The sequence below is a fragment of the Cydia fagiglandana genome, chromosome 2 (genome assembly GCF_963556715.1).
Source record: "Cydia fagiglandana chromosome 2, ilCydFagi1.1, whole genome shotgun sequence".
NCBI lineage: Eukaryota > Metazoa > Arthropoda > Insecta > Lepidoptera > Tortricidae > Cydia > Cydia fagiglandana.
This window is the reverse complement of record NC_085933.1, coordinates 16,604,871-16,629,120: the sequence shown is the minus strand read 5'-3', so window position 1 is coordinate 16,629,120 and position 24,250 is coordinate 16,604,871. Positions and strand designations below refer to the sequence as shown.

Genomic DNA, 24,250 nt, shown 5'->3' with positions numbered 1-24,250 from the left:
TCAATATTGAAGAGTTATTTAATTTGAGCCCGGAATACGGATGAACGCTTTACGCTATTTTCTGAGGTAGAAAGTTTCACTCTTGTTATTTTAACAAAATCGAAAATTAATACAGTAGGTAATATGCATACCTTTACGAAAAATATATCTAAGTTAATTTTTAACATGCATACCTATACATATATAAGAAGATACTTATATATCGTTCGACTTAATATATCTAGACCAGGGTATGTAATTAAGTTATATTTTTTAGTTTAGTTTACCACACTGAGGGATCCTCTCCTTAATATGTCTGAGTCTCACCTCACGGGAGTTTTCTAGGTTTTCCTAGTTCAATTTCGTACTCAAGTCACGTCACGTTACTTGAATAGACATCTTTATAGATCGCCGTAAAACCTAGCCGACCCTCAGGGAAACACCTTTTTTAATCAAGTCTTTATCTTCTGTAAACGTTACTGTCCGTGGGGTATTTAATCGATCAAGCAAGCGAAGGGAAGCATTTTATTACAAGCTTTTATTTAACTTGCCCTTGTTAGTATAGGTATGTATGTTAGTTAGTGTGGGTCAAAATCTTGGAAGGTAAAATTTGACGCACTTCCCGATTTCCGATTGAGCTGAAATTTTGCATAAGTATCAATGCAATAATATTATGATTATGAATTATTTATTTATGAATAAATTGTGATTACGACAGGTATAGTTATTAATTACGGGTGTTTCGTATGAAAATTCAAGGGGTCACAAGGAAAAGTCACTACTTTATACATTTTATTTATTTATAACAATGCAAAGGAGGTAGATATTATTATAGATACGGCACGTTGATGAGAAACTGATTAACGATAACAAGTAATTGTAAAACATTAAACCAAATCAAATCCAAATGAACGTTATTAAATAAGCATATAGGTATATCATTCAAAATCATCATTCAAGTTAATTCTACTAGACAGCATAAGGAAATAACTCAAAACTTTGCCACCCTTGTTAATAAAATGCAACTTCCTCAGTTTTTGAACAATCAAAAGAGCCTTTACGAGCTGGGGCTGCGGCCGATTGCATAACAAGTTGTAACTAATACGTAATTAATATTAGCGGAAGTCTCTTTCCAATTCATTTGATTAGAAAGAGACTTCCGCTATTATTATTAGTTACAAGTTGTTATGCGATCGGCCGCTGTGTGGTGAAAAATATTATATTGTTCCGTATAATTTAGTTAAAGCTTATTTCTAAAGCTGCCGCTCCTAAGTGAGTCGAGCCCGATTCGGACCGCGTGCATAGCCGTACCAGGTGCCGTCATGACACCGTAGCCACCGTGACCGTAGCAGTGAACTACCTTCACACCGTCCACTGTCTCGGGCTCTACGCGCACCGGCATGCGGTGCGGCCGTAACCCCACACGGTGCGCCAGCACCTCGGCTGAGCGCAGGCCCGGCACCAGTTCGCAGCACCTGTCCATGATTCCCGCCGCGTCGTGCTTGCAAACATCGACATTGTAACTGTCGTATTGCCGCGTCCCACCGAGTGTAGCGATTCCATTAAAACCAGGAATAATATAAGAGTCATAATCCCCATAAAAAGCTGATTTTAACCACGGCGCCTTGACCTTTATCACTTGACCACGCAGCGGAACCAAATCGTTGTCTTTGCACAGATATTTCGCGCCAAAACCTGTGCAATTGAAAACAAGGTCAAAATGCGATAATGATGCAAAGTTATCGATTTTACCTTTTATTATTTTGGCGCCTTTCTCAAGTATTATCCGTTCCAGCCACGGTAAGTGCGCACTGCATTCTGTTTTTATCGTTGAGAAGTATGAACCGTACTTCCAACCTTCGCCACATATATTTAGTTCATTGTCATCAACAGATCGGTATATAGGTGCCAAATGTTCAATTAAATGGTTTCTTGTCACGTGATAGTTATTCTTTGAAAATATATATGATGACACCGGCATAATGCCGGCGTTCGCTGCTTCAGATGTGTTTAAAATATTTTGAAAATAATGCCACGAATCGTCGATCCATTTTTGTGTAGTCTCTTTGTTCGGGCCTCGGAAGCTGGTCCCTGGACGAAAAATGCCGGCTGCTATGGTACTGAGTGTATCATCTTTGAAAGTATCAGCAACGACAGTGATTTTCGAATGCCTCAGTTCATCCTGAATCAGCCTAGCCACTGTCATACCCACCACGCCAGCGCCCAAGACGGCAATTTTTAGCGAACTGGGATCCATGATTTTCTGCAAAAATGAACAAATTAACATACTTACAAGAGTTAATATTATTGAGATGACTACATTTCTACATTTTAATAACAGTACCAGTTTAGTTTAATCTCTACACGGTTCGTAAGCTTGCCTCCCCATACCGTGTTTGGGTACGTCAAACATCCTTCCCTTCCCTTTTGACGGAATTGTATCGGATTTGGCGCTTTTCGCGATCCGAATACTTCTAACTATCGCTGCTTTAACCCTTTACCTACGAGTGTCAACCAGAGTTGGGGGTCATCCATTAATAACGTCACATGAATTTCTAGGTTTTTTGACCCCTCCCCCCCCTTGTCACATTTGGTCACATTTGGCAAACCCCTCCCCCCTAGCGTGACGTCACATTATTTCTACGAAATCGCCAAATCGAATTAAGTAAGTACTTAAGTATTATTAATACTTTATTAAAATATTTTTGACGATATAAATATTAGTAATTTTATAACCCAAAACTGCTTAGGAGAGAAAATTAAACGATTAAAAACGATTATCGTTTTAAAAACTTGTTATTTAAATGTACAGCGAATAAAATTATTTAAATAAATTTTCGGTTACTGATAAAGTGAAAGTGACGTCACAAAGTTTGTGTCTCCCCCCTCCCCCATGTCACAATATGTCACATTTTCTTGACCCCCTCCCACCCCCTAAACGTGTGATGTAATTAATGGATGACCCCTTGCCAGTAAGGCAACACCGCTGCAGTACAGGTGTCAACTATACTCGTAGTTGATCGAAATAATGGTCGTGTTCAACCTTTTTTTTTAAACAAAACTAGACTAGGCTTGGTAATAGCGGTCACATTATGCACTGGGATTAGTATAGATACAAAGAAAAAATATCATATTTAATATTTCGGTAGATGGCTCTGACATAAACATAATTTTAAAATTACCGCTTTCTTGCTAGCAACTGGGGTTGGCACCCGTGCTGCAGAGGTGCTAAGAGCCCTTCAACGTGCACACTAGCGCCACAGCTAAATAATCGTGATTATTTAAATTTAACGAAAGATATTGAAAAAAGGGGGCCGCTACGTACTGTATTGTGTATTTAAATACCATTTGAATACATCAAACTAGTTTTTATGTTGCTGGTTTCGTCGATCTAGGAACTCAAAACAAAGACGGCCGTTTTAACTTTGGACGCATAGATTGCCGAATCCAGCAACATAAAAACTAGTCTGATGTATTCAAAAGGTACTTAAATACACAATACAATACGTAGCGGCCCCCTTTTTAACCGACTTCCAAATCCCAAAGGAGGAGGTTATCAATTCGGTTGTATGTTTTTTTTTATTATTTTTATTATTTTTTTTATTTTTTTTATTTTTTATGTTTGTTACTCCATATCTCCGTCATTACTGGACCGATTTTGAAAATTCTTTTTTTGATTGAATGTGATGCATACAGATTGGTCCCGTTTTTATCAAAACCCAGTTCTGATAATGGGATCCATGAGGAATCGAGGGAACTCCTCAAATCTTAAAGGCATACATATAGTGATTTTTGGGTTTTTATCAACAAATCAAGCATATACATCCAAAAAAGTGACATTTGATGAAGTGGAACTGCTGATGATGATCAGAACGGAACTCTTCAACGACGCATAGTTCATGGTTGGCGATTTGTCCTCTTCGTTATGTTTGTTAAGCAAGTTAAGTTTCTAAGCCACATTTTTGTCAAGCTCGAGTTCTGATGATGGGATCCATGAGGAATCGAGAGAACTCCTCAAATCTTAAAGGCATGCGTATAGAGATTTTTGTATTTACATTAGAAAATCTAGCAATTTCATTATAAACTGTCGCATTTGATGAAGTGGAACTGCTGATGATGATCAGAACAGAACTCTTCAACGACGCATAGTTCAGGTTTGGCGATTTTTCCTCTTTGTTATGTTTGTTAAGCAAGTTAAGTTTTTAAAGCACATTTTTGTCAAGCTCCAGTTCTGATGATGGGATCCATAAGGAGTCGAGGGAACTCCTCAAATATTAAAGGCATGCGTATAGAGATTTTTGTATTTACATCAGAAAATCAAGCATTTTCATTAAAAACTGTCGCATTTGATGAAGTGGAACTGCCGATGATGATCAGAACGGAACTCTTCAACGACGCATAGTTCATGGTTGGCGATTTGTCCTCTTCGTTATGTTTGTTAAGCAAGTTAAGTTTCTAACCCACATTTTTGTCAAGCTCGAGTTCTGATGATGGGATCCATGAGGAATCGAGAGAAATCCTCAAATCTTAAAGGCATGCGTATACAGATTTTTGTATTTACATTAGAAAATCTAGCATTTTCATTATAAACTGTCGCATTTGATGAAGTGGAACTGCTGATGATGATCAGAACAGAACTCTTCAACGACGCATAGTTCAGGTTTGGCGATTTTTCCTCTTTGTTATGTTTGTTAAGCAAGTTAAGTTTTTAAAGCACATTTTTGTCAAGCTCCAGTTCTGATGATGGGATCCATAAGGAGTCGAGGGAACTCCTCAAATATTAAAGGCATGCGTATAGAGATTTTTGTATTTACATCAGAAAATCAAGCATTTTCATTAAAAACTGTCGCATTTGATGAAGTGGAACTGCCGATGATGATCAGAACGGAACCCTTCAACGACGCATAGTTCATGGTTGGCGATTTGTCCTCTTCGTTATGTTTGTTAAGCAAGTTAAGTTTCTAACCCACATTTTTGTCAAGCTTGAGTTCTGATGATGGGATCCATGAGGAATCGAGAGAAATCCTCAAATCTTAAAGGCATGCGTATACAGATTTTTGTATTTACATTAGAAAATCTAGCATTTTCATTATAAACTGTCGCATTTGATGAAGTGGAACTGCTGATGATGATCAGAACAGAACTCTTCAACGACGCATAGTTCAGGTTTGGCGATTTTTCCTCTTTGTTATGTTTGTTAAGCAAGTTAAGTTTTTAAAGCACATTTTTGTCAAGCTCCAGTTCTGATGATGGGATCCATAAGGAGTCGAGGGAACTCCTCAAATATTAAAGGCATGCGTATAGAGATTTTTGTATTTACATCAGAAAATCAAGCATTTTCATTAAAAACTGTCGCATTTGATGAAGTGCAACTGCCGATGATGATCAGAACGGAACTCTTCAACGACGCATAGTTCATGGTTGGCGATTTGTCCTCTTCGTTATGTTTGTTAAGCAAGTTAAGTTTCTAACCCACATTTTTGTCAAGCTCGAGTTCTGATGATGGGATCCATGAGGAATCGAGAGAAATCCTCAAATCTTAAAGGCATGCGTATATATACAGATTTTTGTATTTACATTAGAAAATCTAGCATTTTCATTATAAACTGTCGCATTTGATGAAGTGGAACTGCCGATGATGATCAGAACAGAACTCTTCAACGACGCATAGTTCACGTTTGGCGATTTTTCCTCTTCGTTATGTTTGTTAAGCAAGTTTAGTTTTTAAGGCACATTTTTGTCAAGCTCCAGTTCTCATGATGGGATCCATAGGGAATTGAGAGAACTCCTCAAATATTAAAGGCATGCGTATAGAGATTTTTGTATTATCATCATAAAATCAAGCATTTACATTAAAAACTGTCGCATTTGATGAAGTGAAACTGCTGATGATGACCAGAACAGAACTCTTCAACGACGCATAGAGTACACGTTTGGTGATTACGAATTTCGATTTTGACTTGGACTGGGACCCGGACTCGGACCGAGAACCGGACTCATACCCGGATCCGGTTCGGACCCTGACCCGGACCCGGACCCGGACCCGGACTCGGACCCGGATTCGGACCTGGACTCGGACCCGAACTCGGACTCGGTTTCGGACCCGGACCTTGACCCGGAAAACCACTATGATACCCTTAACTAAATAAACCACTATGATTACCTACCATAAAATGTAGGTATAAAGTATGATGATACCAATCTTACTAGCCCCTCCCGCTTAAACCCCCGCCGTTTAGTGGGTTAGGTTAGGTTTGAACTGCGATCCTCACAGAACCGAACAAGGGTTAGGTTAGGCTAGAACTACGACCCTTACAGAAGCGAAATGCTAGTAGAAAAGTGGGTGGTTTTACCTCCTTTTCTACATAGTGTACCATCTACAATAATCTTTCACCGGCCCCCACAGAAGTCGGTTTTTTTTTCTTAAAAATTATTTCAATATCTTTTGTCAAATTTAAATAATCACGATTATTTAGCTGTGGCGTTAGTGTACACGTTGAAGGGCTCCTAATAATTGAACTCAATATGGCGGACAATAGTGTTGTTTTTAATTTGTTGTCGATATGAGAGTACGCCGTGGGAGTGTTTCGAGTGTTATTTTTAGTGTTTTTTTACCGTTTTTTGGTTCAAACATTGGAGTTTAACATGTTATGAATTCATTATTAGGTACTATTGTACCTAATAATAATTTCACCAAAATCATAACTTGTTACATTTCAGTTTTACATTTACTAGGTTATTGATATATCGACAAATGTGTCGATAGACGCACATCACTATTTTCCACAAGTGGCAAATTGTTTTTATGCAACGTTTTAAGAATTTAAGTGATTGATATTTATGCATTATTTTCATAATTATCTTTATTTAAGTGTTTATTTGTGTTAAGTATACTTACTATAAATATAAACTAATGTTCTTAAACTTAAACTTGTGAAATCCGCGAGTAGTAACTTAAAAATCTTCAATTTCTTAGTGACTGATATATTGCTTGATGGCAGAAAAAGTAGTGAATATTAATACTCCAAGTGATTATTCATTGATTGAACACATTATACTTATTGTGTGTATTATTTCTTGTTGTGTGTTCAAGTGTGTAGCTGTAATACTTCAAAAGTTACAAGTAAGTGAAATTATGCCTCACCGCTGACTCTCGCCAAAACATGCCCGTATTGGGCGGTGACGGAGTGATTCAAGGGCCCGTAGGTAAAGGGTTAAATACCGCCTTCCTACATCTCTCTAAGTGGTAAAACGTAGGTAGCTACGTAACTTACAAGACGCATTCCATACTACTAAATTATCATAAAACAGATTAAGGGTCGGTTGCACCAAACTGTTACGAACGTTAAAGAGTTCGCTAAATTTTTATGTATGGAAAGTTTCATAGTAAAGGCGCGGGGCGCGCCGGCTGACGATGATCAGTCTGTCAAATGTGGTTGGTGCAACTGGCACTAAGTAAGTATACACGGCCCTAAACAAACAGACTTTGATTAGACTGCGTTAGCGTCGCATTATTCTGGTTATAATATTACTTATTATTTATTTAATAATGCGAAAGTAACAGTTTGGCTTTTATCTGCACACGGCTTTAATAAAACAATTCAGATGAAATATGGCAAGCAGAAAGATGGAGAAATATCAGAAATATCACATGGACCGATTCACATCTTGTGATTCGATTCACGCGCGACGCGCGCCGAACCGCGATAAGTACAGAGAAACATGATATTTTTATTCTCACAATTGACCATCAATTGACACATAATCAGAATCCTACCATAATAAAATCAAGGCAACTTGTTATACATCTTAATAATATTACAGTTTTGTATTAGTTTATCATAATTCACAAGTCGTATCATAACCCCCCAATATACGACAATATTATAATAAATTGTAATAGAAAAGCGTATCACTTACCCAGATTACCAAAATGAACTGCTTGAACTTAGTTGTATGCGTTCGAGCTGATTACAATAATAAAGGTACCGTTTCTTATCTAGCATGTCCATTGATTAAAGACTATGCCGAACAAATAAACCGAAGTGGTAGCGAACAGTTAATTAGTTAAACATCTAATTTTCATTACTTTTGTTCATCTAATTTTTAAACTTCTCTCAGAAAAGGCGTCATGGATTCGGGCCCGACCACGACACGCTATGTGAATACCTAATGCACTAACTCATGATTTTAATTGGCTATTTAGCGCAGTTAATCCCTAGAGTACACACCGCGTAGGAAGGCTCCCAAGATCAATGGATGCGGGAGGAGTCGTTGTGGAGATCCATGAGAAGATGTTTGTGGAGCAGTAGACAATATCCCCTGCGGAAAATATTAATAGTAATATATATAAGTTGCTAAACGGGTGAGTTGTTCAAAATTACCTAGACACGCTCTTATTCTCTTAACAGTAAAGTCGCGTCGAGATCATTTTGAACACCTCGCCCGCTTAGCAACTTCTGCTGCTGATTGTACCGCTACCGATCTCAATTAAAGCATTCATCAAACATTCTGTGCGCATCATCGTCGCAACGCAACTGCGATAATTTCATAAAAAGTTTGTCAATGCCATAAATAAACAAAAAGAAAAGCTTACCAGCGCCTGTTTTGTTGCAGAATCTCGACCGCTGAGGAAGAATTATAATCAACTGTCGTCCAACGAAAAGTTAGACAATCGACAAATTGAGAATATTCACATTGAAGAAGCTGCAGTAGACTCAGATGCGAGCAGCACAGATTTGGAAGAGCGCGATATGCGTGGAGTGTGCCCACCTTGCGCACATGACCGATACAACAACAATATCCGCCGACACGACCACGACGACTTCAGCGATGACACAGATTACGGTTAGTAGTATAATTATTAGTTTTATTAAATTAATCAACGTATTAAATGTATATCATTATTATTATATAATCCTATTTCTGTTCAATCTGACTTGGTGTCTAGGTAAAACCGGTAACTCGATCGATTCGCAACGGTACATGCGCATCACTAGTAACAGTGAAACGTCATGGAAATGTCAAACCTGCAAGTAAATCAAGTAAATTCACCACTTTTTAACAAATCTTTCAGTTAATTTCTGTGGTGATTTGGTAGTGGTGAACTCAGTGTTTTTCATAATAACAATTTATTCGTTGTCATTAAAGAGTAAACCGTCATGGCGAACCTGAAGTCGGATTTAGACGAGTATTTGCTTCAAAATGAGAACCGTCGAAGTTACAAAATTAGTTTACCATTCTCTACTCCCAGTTTCTTCTCCCGAAGCAATGAAGAAACGCCTACGAGTAGTTCTAGTAGTGGAAGCTGGTTTCAAGAAGTGCAAAAAGAGTATTTCACATTAGTAAGTATATGACCTATTATATTGTTTTGCTTAAATATAATAGTGAGTCATCAAACAACTCACTGATGACCTGATCAGTGATCAGACTTGAATACAGTCCTGCTGTGTAGTTTAACTTCCCTACTTCAACCTACACTATCTAATTAGATAGCTATCATAAATACTTCAAACATATAACAAAAACAAAAATAATTTATCTCAGGCAGATTTTATACCCAGATACCTAAAGATTTTTCTTGTCCTTTTCAATATCCTGTAATTTATTCATATTTACAGACTCGCACACAAAGGTTCATGGGTTTCGGAGTATGCCTTTTCTTCGGTATCCTGTGCTTCATCCTGTCATTCCTCTACATTCCCATACTGATACTGCAGGCGCGGAAGTTTGCGCTCCTCTTCACACTCGGAAGCTTGTTCTTCATACTAAGGTAATTCAATTTCATCAAAGTTGTGGAAACAATATTTAATTGTTAAATAGTATGTCTTACAGGTTTTTTTGACATTGGTCTAGCCAAGTCAGTATTGACCCTGCCTATGAAGCCGATGGTCCTGGGTTTGAATCCCATAAGGGCATTTATGTGTGTGATGAGCACAGATATTTTGTTCCTGATCCATGGGTGTTTTCTATGTATTTAAGTATTTATTACATATATCCTAATCCTAATACATATTCCTAATACATCCTACTACATACCAAACCTAACCTAATACATATTAGTCTAGTCCTAATACATATTTATAATACAAAAAAACAGCAATTACTCTTGCAGTATCTTATTTTCTAAATATGTATGGGGTCATTCCATAATAAACGCTACCAAGGGTTCAAAAATGAAAATTGGTTTAAGAAGTCAACACTAACCTATTTCCATAGAAAACATACCAAACCTTCATGTCAGAAAAAATACCCGAAAAAAAAACATTTTTTACATGTTTTCCATGTACTTGATAGCGACGTTTAAATGATAGGCGTAAAACTAAATTTATACAGCGATATTGGCAAGACTAATTTAATAGAAAATAACTGTAAATTGTTACAAATTTCTCGCAGTTATTTCAGCTAAAATATCGTAATTTTATAATTTGTCTTTAAAAATATTAAAAAGCATGGATTAATTGGTTTTTAGAAGAGTATTCTAGACTGTGGTCTCAAAGTAACACCGGAAACGAAAAAGAGATAAAAGTATGTGTAACTTTCCCCGTAATTAACTATAGCCAAACATGTTTTGCCAAAGAAAGGCTATGATGTGAACCTATTCAAATGTGTAATAATTATTGTTTTAGCGTCTGCTTTAGTTGTATGTTTTAAAGTTTGAAATTGTGTAACACCCGAAACGTGTTGATCGTCCGCCTGTCCGTCCCCGGCTTTTCTTCGTGGTGGTTAGTGCTAGAAAGCTGCAATTTGGCATGGATACAAAAATCAATCATGGCAACAAAGTAGTAATACAAAAATTACAAAAAAAAAATTTTTTAGGGTAGCTCCAGTACAAAATATTTTTTAATTTTTTTCTCCTTTAATCCTGTGGTGTGGGGTATCGTTGGATAGATCTTTCAAAATGAATAGGTGTCACCATCAACCATTTTTCGATCAAGTGAGTCGAAAATTCGCATCGCGAAAGAAAAATTATTATGATATCTTCGAGAAACAGTTTTTATTGTTAAGATTAATGTATTTAATACTAATTCAGTATTTATTACTTATGATTTTAATCGAATTTATTAAAAAGACACTAATTTCAATAAAATGAGCCATAATTTCGTATAAATATGTCTTAATTTCGTACTCGTAACACCCGAAACGAACCATGAGTAACACCCGAAACAGGTAATTTATTTTATTAAAATTAAACAAAATGTGATACTAACGTATGCGGAGTGAAATTTGGACAAAGTTCAATATTATTTGAAATAAAAAAAACACCATCCTTTTTTAAAATAATTATGTTTTTATAATAATGTATATATCAAGGCTTAGTGTAAAAAATAGGTTACTCCCATGCGAGATGCTTTACGGCAGTTCTGTGGTACTTTGTCCATCGCTGTCGAAAACACAGATGTCGGCATTTTATTCAGCTCCGATTTTATTTTTCGAATCAAACTCTGTAGATTTTTGGGACGAAAATTATTGCAATATACTCGCCTCTTTAGATTTGCCCAAAAATCTTCTATAGGGCGAAGTTGCGGAACATTAGGTGGATTTGATGTCTTCGGTACGTATGGGATGTTTAACTCCGCCAACCGCCAAAGGGTTTTTTTGGAATAATGGCTTGAGGCTAAGTCTGGCCAAAACACTACATTTTCTCCTCTATGACTCGTATTTATGAAATCCCGCACTAATGGCAAACAACGCTCTATGTAGCGGTCGGCGTTCACAGCTAAACCTGACTCAAAGAATACAGGCTTAGGCATTCCGCGTCGACTGATGGCAAGCATAGCAAAACTTTTTTAGGAAATTTTGTATGCTCAACATATTTCACGTTCTCATCGGTTGGACCATTGGTGTTCTCAAAATAGTAATTGCCTTGCCACTCGTTTCCATCTAACGTGAAATATGACTCGTCATCCATAACGCAAGTGACATTGTTTTTAGCGTAAAATATTTCTTGGACTAATTTACACAACCGTACTTTCTGAGTGATTTCTTGGTTTTCAGAGACAGTGGGCTTAACTTTTCTACATCGCTTATCAATGCCCATGTCTTTAAGATATTTTTTAACAGTTTTGCCGTCAGTTTTAAATTTTCTTCCGAGCTCTCTATAAGATTGTGCGACACGGCCGGCCGTAATTTTCTTTAATCGAGCTCTCTCAGAAACCTTGCTCAAGCTGGAATAGTTTCCAGAACCAGGCTTTCTGGCAGTGGTTTTCATCAAGGCAAAGGACGCCAGAATATTGTAAATAGTGCTTCGACTCTCACCCATTTGCACAAAATGTTCCACCACCTTTGATTTCGGCCATAGGGGATGGCTACTATAGAAATTACATACTGTTTGACGACGGCGTTCTTGTTGATTTACCATAATTACAAAATTAAACAACCAATCTTTATGAGACTTACCAAACTGATTGACAGATATATTGGCTTTACATTGACAACACATATTTTTTATTTAGATTTTTGTGTTTTTATATTTTATATAACAAACTTTGACCAAATTTCACTCCGCATACGTTAAGTGTTACTTCAGTGTTTCAGTAGACTATACTAACTATTATTACTTGACATAAATAAAACTGGAGGTTACTTGACAAAATTCGCTAAAATATGCATTTTGGTACTGATGGTCAGAAGGTATAGGCCAATTCGCGTAACGCCCGAAACAGCTACTTTTTAGTGATTCTCTCGTTATTGGTCTTATACTTTAATTATGTGTGTACAGGAAAAGAAAATATTATCAAAGTAGTAGATGAATCAATAGATATAACCTCCTAGTTCCTGTTACAATATCGAATAAAACCTTATTTTATGAGTTCAAGTGTAATGGAAACGGTGGAATGACCCTATGATAAAACTTATATACAACAAAAACTTTTATACAATTCCCCCTTATTGGTCCTTGTATTGAAAACAATTTGTGACTGTGAATATCTGTTTAATTTCAGCTTCAGCTTCCTCTATGGGCCCTGGTCTCACTTGAAGTCACTCTTCTCAAAGGAGCGAGCCCTCACAACCCTGCTGTACGGCTCTACGCTAATAGCAACACTGTACTGTGCACTGCATCTACAAAGCACGCCACTTACTATTGTCTGTGCTGTGCTGCAAGTGATAGCTCTACTCTGGATGATGATGGGCTCCATCCCGGGAGGCTCCACGGGTGCTAGGTTCTTCGGAAGCATGTTTAAGTCATCAGTGTCCAGTACACTGCCAATATAACAAATGAGTGATGTGTTGTTATTGTGTATGTGTATTATAGGGGTATTTACTGCTAGCTTTAATTACGAGACATGTCTACATGCACTATGTTTGTAAGCTATTCAGACACACTGAACAAGTGCATACGGAATTTGTTGGACAACTAATTCATTTTTAAACTGAACTGGTACTATTTACTGGTATACTATCATCATGAATTATTTAACGTTATGACTTATGACATGCAGTGGCGTAGCTAGGCGTGGGCGAAGTGGGCCGTCGCCGTAAAAGGGCGCCATTCGGGCACAGTAAAAGAAAGGGCCTCTGCGCTGACGCTGCTTCGCCCACGGCTAGATTAGTTCACACTACGCCACTGAAGACATGTGAGGCTCAGTAAATGCGACCTAATGATGAGGCGAGACAAGTTTCAGTTCTCATTTATATTTGAAATTGCTGTCTGTTAAGCGGCTCTAGCACAATAAAAGGTGATAAACTATATTGAAATTTGGGGAAGGGATTCCTATTAGAATAATACTTAATGATAGTATGAGTAATGACTCTGGCGCCTAAACTTCAATGTAATATGACTGCCTTGTGACTTTTTTATACAACTTATTTTCATAATTTTCGAAAATTTGACTTTAAAAATATGCTCAAGCAGCTTGTAGCTAGGTCTGTATACACAATTGTGATAGGATAAATATGTAACCAATGATTAACTTTTAAATTAATTTTGTATCATGCAGAAACGTCTGCGAACAATGCTGTTAAGCTTAGAAACAAATTAAAAGTGGAAAAATTCACTGGGTGGGACTTGAATCCACAACCTCCGGATGACAAGACAGTTAATTTTTCCACTTTCAATTTGTTTCTAAACTTATTAACTTTTAGTTATTAAACTTTGATTTAATTATTTATTATTCTTGCCTATGAATTTATTTTATTTTCAAGTTAATGTCGGCATAAATTGTGCCTAGTGAAGGTTTTTTTTATTAGTGTTCGTTAAAGCCCTATTTAGACGAAGCGAGAACTCGCATGCGAGTTTCATTACATTGTGGTTTTTGTTCGGTCAGTTGAATTGGACGTAACCAACAGTACGCAATGTAACTAAAATCGCATGCGAGTTCGCACGCCGTCTAAATCAGCCCTTGGTGTATCTATTATCTGTCAACATACCTACTAAGCATGTACTGTTAAGGCGCTATTCCACTAGTGTGCGTCTGAAGCATTAGGTTCAAACTGGACCTCGCGGGCGCTCTCGTCTCCGCTCGGCTCAGCGTTACTATGAGAAATTATTAGGGTTGGCTAAACTTGACGTTCCTTTGCGTGCCCATTGGTACACAAGCACGGTATATGTGATAATCAGTTAAAATTTGACAACCCTAATTAGCCGAAAGGGATACCATGCATTAGACGCCATACATTAGAAAGGCACAGCATGATTCGTCCCTGAATTGCTGTCAAACTTCGGTTTTTTAGGAAGAGGAAGTTTAATTTCTGTACAAGTAATATGTACTATTATTCTGTGGCACAAGCTTTTTTGTACTGATTATGCTTGTGCCGCACACTGGTGGAAAACGAGACATTTTGACCATACGTTACGAAGCAATCGCGATAAGGCCTCTACAAACCTTTCGAGACAAGTATCGCAACCCGATATGTCGCAAGCGAAGTTATTAAGCACGCGGTTATCAGCTGATGCATTATTTTTGTTCAATGCTTAAATATAATTTTCGTTTGTAAATTTTTATCATTATAATTAATGGATTATTTAGAATGTATCTTTTAAGCCAAGCGCGCACCACGATTTTTTGTCGCGCGATAATTTAGTCGCAGAAATGTAACGTATGGGTTTATTTTATATGGCGGTGCGCGCATATGCGACAAAAAAATCGCAGCGATTTTAAAATTGTGATTTGTTACATTTTTCCGCGACAGCGCGCGACGCGATTGTCGCAAAGTGAATTGCAGCATACGAAGCTGTATGGCCCCGCGCGCACTGCGATAATAAAATCGCAGCCGGGACCTCAGTCGGCATTTCGCTCTCCAAGCGTCAACATATCGGAACCTGCTTTTCCAATGGAGTTACAAGATGAGACGCTAGATGTTGACCGTTTAATTATAGAAATAGAAGGAGATCACCTTTGTGGTATAAATACTCAGTCATACAGCGATTGCATATTGTTTCACGACAAGCGACTGGCACGACATCCATGTCGAGAATGAACAAATCGTCGACTTTTTCATCGCAGTGCGCGCACTGAATTTTCTGCGATAAATTACAGCGCGATTGTAAAATCGTGTCGCAAAAATTAAAATCGTGGTGCGCGCTTGGCGTTACTTCTTAATTAGAGGTTAATAAAAACATAGGTAACAGAAAATAACATCGTGAAACGTAACGTTAATTTAAGTAGATGTTGGCGGGATGCTTGAGGGGCGTGGCCAAGATATGCATGCGATTTGCGTTACATTGCAGGATTTGATCGACCGATTGAATTCGTTGCACTTACTTAAATGTTTCACACACTTAATTCAATTGTCCTAACAATGATCCCGAAAAAAACATTCCTAGTTAGTGCAGTCAAATTCTTAATAAACGCGGTAACACCTTTAGAATTCAGGAATTTAAACGTGGTCATGCAATAAATACATAAACAAAAATAGGATTCTTAATTAAGTAAGACCTGTAAAGCATTGAGACGGCAATGATGTAAAATCGCATGCGATTTGATACAAGGTCTGCAGAGCCCTTTGTACATCTACTTCGCAAATCGTGACATTAAGCCTCCTCCACACTCGTGCGCGAATCGCGGCGCGAAGCCGCGAACGCGAGTGTGGCGTCGATTTTCGCAGACAGCGACTCGCGTTCGCGGCTTCGCCCGCGATTCACGCGCATAGTCTGGAGGGGGCCTTAGAGATAAAAAAAAAAATCTATGCACAACTTTAGTAGGTACCTACTTTTCTAATTTGTAAGATTTTATACCTTTGCATAGGAAGCTCGTGTCTTATCAGAAATGGTTGTTATATAAAAATATTAGAATTGACCTGATTTGGGAAATTTGGATTCATACCTATCCAAGATAAATCAAATAATTTGTTAAATAAACGATTATAGAAATATTACGCGTTTTCTTTTACCTAAACCTAATTAAGAGTCTTTACCTTACTCCTACAGACGAGCGTATTTTGCAAAATGCTTCCTTTTTCGTTCAATTTATTATTACGAGTATGATAACGGTGGGTTTGGTATAACCGGCCCTAAAAACGCGTAAATTAATTAAAAATAAATTTAGCCTATATATGTCCGACTCCTGGGCACAGGCCACAGGCTCCTCTCTCCACGCTGACCCAAAAGCGGTTAGAGGACTTCACATACAACAAACAATATCTCGCGGTGTTTTTCTTCGCTGAAAAGCGGTTATCACAAAATACTTAATATGGGTACATCATACCATACACCAGTGCAAAATAATATAGCCGCAAATTTGATAGGTGAAGTAGGTGGCTCCTCAAGGAGTGAAGACGTTTTTGTGGTAACTGCAATGGGGACATATAAAGTCAAGATCGTTAATACAAAACTCCAATTGAAACTTCAGTCGGTACCTAAATAATGTATGGAAAGTCACGTGAGTGACTCTGTTGCATCCGTGATCCCGATACATTTTTTCTTTTCGATTGGCGATGGGTATTGACGTCTTATTGGCTATTAGCCCCCACCATCCTTAATATAAAGCATCACAACCTAGGTATATATATAGGTCATACTCGTAACCGCCCGCGCTACCCACCTAAGACCTGACGTACCGTCCAATACGTTAAGCAGTCTGATTGTGGAAATCAGTAGATTTGTATAAGACTCCTACTACTATTGCGTGGAAGCCCTAAACTAACCGCATGTTCGTAACGTTACAGACGAGGCGCTAACGTGCAACGTGTGCGACCGCTCGTTCCCCACGCGCCGTCAGCTCAGTGACCACCAGCAAAAGAAGAGGCATTTTGGGTACGTACCAACTATGATATTTTAAAATATCATAGCGTACCAATACAAACGTCACTGATATTCACATTAACCATTAATTATGGCGGCAACAAGTAAATTATAAGACTCGCTTGATGGTAAGCAGCCATCACAGCCTATGGACGCTTGCAACTCCAGCCTCCTGATCTATGGGAGCTTTGAACCCGATTTTGTTAGTGTACAATTTACTGTCATTTTTCAAACAGTGTCAACCGAATAAATGTTGCCTACACCTGTACCGACACTATCATAAAATGGGCCCCGTTGTGTCAAGTCTTCAATGTAGATTCATACACACTACAATACGCGCACTGCAGTCGCGCACGTGCATTTCTACGTATATTCTCTATAATCGATGATCTCTTCTCTATGAAGCGGTCATCCACTATTCTCTTAAAACTGAAAAATCAAATAATGTAGTTTAAATATAGGGTACATCGCCAATTATTAGCCAGTTTTCAATTACTGGCCACCTATACTAAAATGAATTCTGTGTATAGGTGAATAGAACTCATTTTTGTAAGAGGCGGCCAGTTATTGAACGAGTGGGTTGTGGATAAATTTCAGTTACTGGCCATTTTCCTTATACTGAAAATGAGTTTTATTTATCTGTAAATAGAATTCATTTTTGGAATAGGTGGCCAGTAATTGAAAACTGGCTAATAATTGGATTTTCGTACCTTATATACTAAAATGAACTTTGTTCACCTATAAATAGAAATCAAATTAAGTGGCCAGTAATTGGGGGGTGGCTAGTAATTGGCGATGTACCCTATATAATTATATTCCAGATGCGTGGCATGCGACAGCCTGTTCCCTTCGCTAATGGCGCTCGAGCACCACAAGGAGGAGTTCCAGCACTGGAGCGACTCCTCCTGCTGCTCGCGCTCCGACTCCGAGGACTCCGACGAGTGCCACGAGGACCGCCATCGGCTACTCTAATGCCACCACCTCATTATTGCCGGGGACAACGCATCCAAGCTCGGGACCTTCGTGTGATTGCGACGGCTAACTCTTTGGCACTTCAAAGGGGTATACAATTATGTGGGTTTTATGTACCAAACAAAGAGCTGTATGTAATAGACCCAAAAGAAATGTAATAGAACCAAAATGAATGCAAACTTGTATATTTTGAGCTGACGAGATTCTCTATCGGTCTAGGCCGTAGTAGGCGTCGGTCGGTGCATATATTTTTACGATATCGAGTGATTACTAAATTCCCAAGACTGCTTTCATTTCTGGAGCCCTCTAACTAGACTACTCTTTCAAACATTACAACCCAATTAACAGAAAAATGGAACAATAGGTAAAATATAAGCAATTAAAACTTGTGCAAATATATTTTTCTGTTCTCCGTGAAACCCTTTGGTTCGCATGATTGTTATTGTATAAGCAAGATTGTTGCGTACAATGAGATTAAATGCGCAAAGATCAATGCAGATGGCACTGTAATCGTATAGGGTTTTCCTGAGTTAAAACTAGCCACATAGATAATATAAAAATTTTACCTTCCAATAAAATTATTATTATGTTTCCTATCCACATCGGATATCTTCATTGAGAGAGTAACGCGATCGTTGACCAATGATGCCGCTAGCGTCTATGTAGTCGCTCCGCCCCACGCCGTGACGTAGTTCCGCTTCCACTTCCTGCGAACCGTTGCTCGCTTCCCGCCACTCGCCACCGCCATGTCATTGTTGAGGAGAAGTACCGTCGGCATAAAAGTAGCCTAGTAGCCTGCCAGGAAGGCATTACTCAGATATCCGATGTGGATAGGAAACATAATAATAATTTTATTGGAAGGTAAAATTTTTATATTATGTGTTCCGTACTCCACATCGGATATCTTCATTGAGACCTGTTTATTATCTCCTGGTGGCGAGTTAGCGGGCGCGCAAGCGATAGGGCTACACCTACTGTCATAGAACTCAGAGAACGAATAAATATGTATACACCATATTGCAACCCATGAAATCACAGTGACTCGTTATAATGTGAATTACAGGAAATTGAGAATTGAAATTGTAATCTCAGGTTCGAATCTGACGTTAAACTGGTTTAAGAGAATTCTCATTCGAAATCGCATCCGATCCGCAGAATCTCGGCGAGTCATGTTCCCAATTAACATAAGCGAAAATATCGCTAAGTGAATAGCTTTCCAGCCAATTTAGTTATTAAGTACATCGTGGATCAAAAGCAATCGTAGGCGAGGCCGGCTTGGATGAGACTGTGGCTGAAAGAAATAAGCGAAGTGTCCCCTAACATTTTGTGTAATTCTCGCAAGGTGACGTACCCAGACTACCTACTTATACTGGGTCTATACTTTATTCCGGAGCTTCTAAGAGTCCAGTCGGTAAGACACGTTATCTGGTTTAGAGCCGAATTTCGGACACAAAATAATAGCGTTAAAGTTATCTATATAATTGCCCGGGCTACAGTGTAGTAGAGTAAGGTCATTGACCCTGCGGCCTGATGCTAACAGCAAAAGTGCGGCAGCTATTCTATCGTACTTCTTCTAACGTACCTAACGTTGTAGGGCTATTTAAATTAGGGCAAGTAGATGTCTCGCGTCCCAAGCTGGTGCTTTGGGAGGCGCTGGTCTCGCTATTAATGGCGTTGGAAGAAGGCATAGTGTCCGATAGTGGTTCATACACAGCACTTGTGAGAGGCTTATGAACGAGTATCGTTCTGAAAGCTAACATGGATAATAGAAATAGACGTCTGAGATAGCTCGCTACTTCACTGGATAGAGGTACCTGGCAGTTGATCTTATTTTTGATGCACCATAAAGACCGTTTCTACATTGTGGCCGTACATGCAGCCTAGACAAGGGGACGATCTAGGGGCTCCCGTTACTGTTTTCTATACAAACACAGTACCGGAATCGGGAATATCCGGTTCTTCCATATTAGTGAGACAGTGACAGTTGCGTTTCGTTCGCTACGTAGCGTTAGACCTTGGCATGTTATATGCATGCGCCAGTCACGCCAGTAGCGGACGTCACTCCTGATCCCGCCAGCTCGGTGTTGGAGCGTCCTATCTGACAGGAGCTACGCCTCATTCTTAAGGTCGTTGACTCGTAAGGGAGGGCGGTCTGACGTTGTGTTCACTAGGACCGCCAGTAAATTGCAAGCTTACCACAGCTGCTTTAAGACTCCTTATCACGCCGTCGCAGTACACAGACTAGGCTGGGAGGTGGAGACATCCATGCCAAGTCTCACAGGCAGCTGTCAAAGGTCGTGGTAGCAGTTCAATGAGTCTGTTAAGAAATACCGTGGCACAGTGCGAGGGCTCTCGAAAGCGGAGGCCGGCCAACAAGGCGCCTGTCAGGTGAAGACAGTCTCGGCGGCTGCTGGGCGCAGCTGCCAGTCGGGCGCGCAGTGACTTCTTGATAAACCGTTGCCCTCGGGGGTTGTACCGACCTGGCAAGTAGCAAGCAACCAGCGCGACCTGTAGACGATCTGCTGGCATCAGCAGTTTTTGCGACAGCCGTAGTAACGGAAGGGATGTAGTGTCGCCGTCGTTTTATGTATACTGTACCGGTGCGGTTGTATGTTTACACTTCTGTCGTCAGCGCTGCAGATGCGGCCCGTTAACGGTTACTCTTCGCTGAAAGGGCCTTACCTCGTACATTGTCTACCAATATTGGAGATTGTAACGGACTGCTTGCATAAGATGAGGAAGAAAGTGGTGCGAGGCTTTCGGCAGCTCCGTGTTGCTGGGGACTGCGAAGGCTTCACCTTCCTCCATGAACTAAAGTTTGCGAATTTGAGACTGAACAGAAGGCATTGAGTCTCATTTCTGCGAGAAACTCTGCAGCAAGGCAGGCCTGTATGTCGCGAAAAAGAAAACTTTCAATCGGTGTGTTGTGCCGCGTGTCCCACGTGATGTCTAGGAGCGTGATGGTCTAATTCGCTTTATCCGAAGAGACACCCTATATCGAGTTAGTATAGGGCATCGAGTTAGTAGCATGCTTTTAAGGAAATCGAACTGATGAAATCAAGTCTAAAATCGATTTTGGCGCTTTGCGTAACAAAACTGTTTCGATAAAGTCGAATACAGACAGATGGAAACTGCTGGAGTCCTCCTGGCCCCTTTCTCTTAGCACCGGAAACTCAAGCTTGTTCAGGCGCAGCGGGTTTATTTGTCCCATTTTGTTTATTATGGCTTTTCGCACGAGTTCGTCTTTGTAAGACGGAACTTAAGCTGGAGAGCGCGAGCAAGTAGAGATAATTATGTGAAGTCTGCAGACCTTTTCGATGCCTTTCACCTCGGTTTCGAGCGGTCGCACAGGGCCTTGTCGCTAGCTGTTCTCCGGTTGGACCACTCCATGGCCTCGAGAAGTCGTAGGAGCTTCGAAGCGACACAGCGAAGTCGATCAGCACCTTTATGAAGCCCGGGAACACGACGTATTTTCCTCTGAGTATCGACATATCTTACCGCTTTCAACTCCGGGCAGTCGAGCCGCGCTAGGACGGGGCTCTTTACGACCTTGTCTGCCGTCGCCGGAGGATTCTTTAACCGAAACCAAGAGCTTAGCGGTCTGTTCGTGCTGTACCATACCATACCTATACCTGCACCATAGCTATAGGCGCCTGCGTACCTCAATGGAACCATGTGGACAGGACAAAACTGATACTGTGGCGCCCAGCGAGCAAGGGACGACATCGTCGTAGTTGCAGCATCGGTGGACAGCATCGGCGTGATTGTGGCAACCGCCGCCGCTCGGGAGGCGCCGGTGCGTGAAGCTAGGGGCGCCATCGTGGCGGCCGGCTCGGGGGGGGGGCGGGGGCACCGGTGCCTGAGGCCGGGCGGCTCATGGCGGCCGCCACTGGTTCGGGAAGCGCTGGTGCGTGAGGCGAGGACCCATAGTGGCGGCCCGCTCTAGAGGCGTTGTCGCGTGAGGCGGGCGGCTCCATCGTGGCGGGGAGGCGCCGGTGCGTGCGGCGAGAGGCGCCATCGTGGCGGCCAGCTCGGGAGGCACCGGTGCATGAGGCGGTCGCCGTCTGGCTGGCTGGTCTGGGAGGCACTGCTGTGAGGCGAGAGGCGCCATCGTGGCGGCCAGCTCGAGAGGCGCCAGTGCGCAGGTGGTGGTGCCATCGTGGCGGGCGGCATCATCGTGGCGGGCAGCGCCATTGTGGCAGCCGCCGCCGCCGCGTCGATGCGTAATGCGAGAGGCGCCATCGTGGCGGCCAGCTCGGGGGGCAGGCGGTGTCATCGAGCGGGCGGCGCCATCATGGCGGCCACCGTCGCCAGGCTCAGGTGCGAGAGGCGCCGTCGTGGCGGCCAGCTCGACAGGCGCCGGTGCGCGTGACGGACGTTACCGGCACGGGAGGCGCAGATGGCTAGGCTCGTAGTTGCACGCATCATCACGGCGACGCTGTTGCCCTCGGCGGTGCCATCGTGGTGGCCACCACCGGCGCGTAGGTCACCAGCGACGTCATGACGGCCGGCAACCAACGCGGCGATCGTCGCTGTACTCGTAGCCTTTCCACTGCTTACACGTAACTTACCTTCCTTCCGCTCGAGCAGTCGGGACGCAGAAGCGGTCCGCCTTCACCTTGGCGCGATCCACCCGCGATGCGCCCGCAGCTGCAGGAGCGGGCGTGTGACGCGCAGAGCCACGCGGATCTCTCGGAGTCCCGCTGGACTGGAAGCGTCCGCACCGCAACTGCAGCAATAGGAGCGGGCGTGTAACGTCTCGTGGAGTCCCGCGGACTGGAGGCGTCCGCACCGTGACTGCAGCAACAGGAGCGGGCGTGTGACGTTTCTCGGAGTCCCGCGGACTGGAGGCGTCCGCACAGCGACTGCAGCAGCAGGAGCGGGCGTGTGACGTCTCTCGGAGTCCCGCGGACTGGAGGCGTCCGCACCGCGACTGCAGTAACAGGAGCGGGCGTGTGACGTCTCTCCGAGTCCTGCGGACTGGAGGCGTCCACCGTGGCCCGCAGCGTCGCGGTGTCTCGGAGTCACCTTGGACGACAGCAGAAGACGCGGCGCGCGCGGGCGGGGGCGGGCGCCGGGCCCGCGCCCCCGCGCCGGGGGACGGGGCGCCCCGGTCGCGCCGCAACTAACAACACGAGGTACTCCCAGGCTACTGCCTGAGAACCCTCCGCGAGTGACGAAGTAACTTCTGAACGCCAATAAAATTAGAATATCTTAAACTGGCTCACCGGATGGTTCGAGACAATCCAAACCTCCTTATCAGCGAAGCGCGGCACCCGGCAGCGGCGCGCGCAGGCCGTCCGCCGCCGCGCCGCCCGGGCGCCGCCCCCGCCGCCGCAGGCACGATGACCGCGCGTTCCCTCTCCGATGCGGAGCGACTTGTTACCACTTGTTAACAAAAACCACTGACGCACTTCCTACTTCGATCTCGAAAATGCGAGTTAACGGTAACGATTTTAGCAGCATGGAATGTGAAAATTAATTTAGCGAGAAAAAAGTGGGTAGAATCGAAAAGCACCGTTCGATGACTTCGATCGCGAGACCGCCAAAAGACTAATAGTGGCGATCTCTGCCATATCTCACTATTTAATCGACCGAGCTTTGGATCGGAAATGTTAAAGCACCATGCTGCAAAAATATACGCAAAAAATATTTGCGGACCATCGGTCAAGACGGTCGACGAAACAATGACATGGCGGTGGCGAGTGGCGGGAAGCGAGCAACGGTTCGCAGGAAGTGGAAGCGGAACTACGTCACGGCGTGGGGCGGAGCGACTACATAGACGCTAGCGGCATCATTGGTCAACGATCGCGTTACTCTCTCAATGAAGATATCCGATGTGGAGTACGGAACACATAATATATTGTCTGGAGGATATCATGTCAAGTCTGTTCAAAAGCATCCTATGCAGTGAGCAATTGGCAGTTTTTAACCACATTTAATTACTTAAAATAAAGTCATATTTCATAAAAATTAGCCAGTACGCGTATTACATCAGATTTTTAATTACGATATCTACCAATCTCATGTTTGTTGATTTTGAATTTATGTGGGTATAGATGGGTGTCACAGGGGCGTCGCCAGGGGGCGCCTAGAGAAAAAAAAGTTGTAATAACA

The 24,250-nt window shown here is 41.7% G+C and overlaps 3 protein-coding genes and 1 long non-coding RNA gene across 6 annotated transcripts in view; 3 read left to right on the top strand and 1 right to left on the bottom strand.

Moving 5' to 3' along the window:
- LOC134677326 (uncharacterized) overlaps nt 1-24,250 on the top strand; it is a 187,314-nt gene that overhangs the window by 83,881 nt on the left and 79,183 nt on the right. The window lies entirely within an intron of this gene.
- On the bottom strand, nt 1,169-8,714 carry LOC134677286 (D-aspartate oxidase). 3 transcript variants are annotated; one of them, XM_063535730.1, is made up of 3 exons: nt 8,576-8,714; nt 8,211-8,301; nt 1,169-2,242 (listed from the first exon to the last, which is right to left on the bottom strand). In XM_063535730.1, exon 3 carries the CDS (start codon nt 2,234-2,236, stop codon nt 1,220-1,222), a length of 1,017 nt encoding a protein of 338 aa, XP_063391800.1. In that variant the 5' UTR covers nt 2,237-2,242; nt 8,211-8,301; nt 8,576-8,714; the 3' UTR covers nt 1,169-1,219. The 3 variants fall into 3 exon arrangements, with proteins under 3 accessions (XP_063391800.1, XP_063391806.1, XP_063391792.1); XM_063535736.1 differs by lacking the exons at nt 8,211-8,301; nt 8,576-8,714 and adding an exon at nt 7,900-7,922; XM_063535722.1 differs by lacking the exon at nt 8,211-8,301 and having other exon boundaries at nt 1,170-2,242; nt 8,576-8,712.
- LOC134671986 (uncharacterized) lies at nt 7,592-18,683 on the top strand. Its single transcript, XM_063529887.1, has 4 exons — nt 7,592-7,689; nt 8,579-8,826; nt 17,086-17,173; nt 17,983-18,683. Exons 1-4 carry the CDS (start codon nt 7,592-7,594, stop codon nt 18,131-18,133), a joined length of 585 nt encoding a protein of 194 aa, XP_063385957.1. The 3' UTR covers nt 18,134-18,683.
- LOC134677307 (uncharacterized) lies at nt 9,008-16,293 on the top strand. The gene is made up of 4 exons (XM_063535745.1): nt 9,008-9,323; nt 9,600-9,751; nt 12,924-15,946; nt 16,079-16,293. Exons 1-3 carry the CDS (start codon nt 9,141-9,143, stop codon nt 13,192-13,194), a joined length of 606 nt encoding a protein of 201 aa, XP_063391815.1. The 5' UTR covers nt 9,008-9,140; the 3' UTR covers nt 13,195-15,946; nt 16,079-16,293.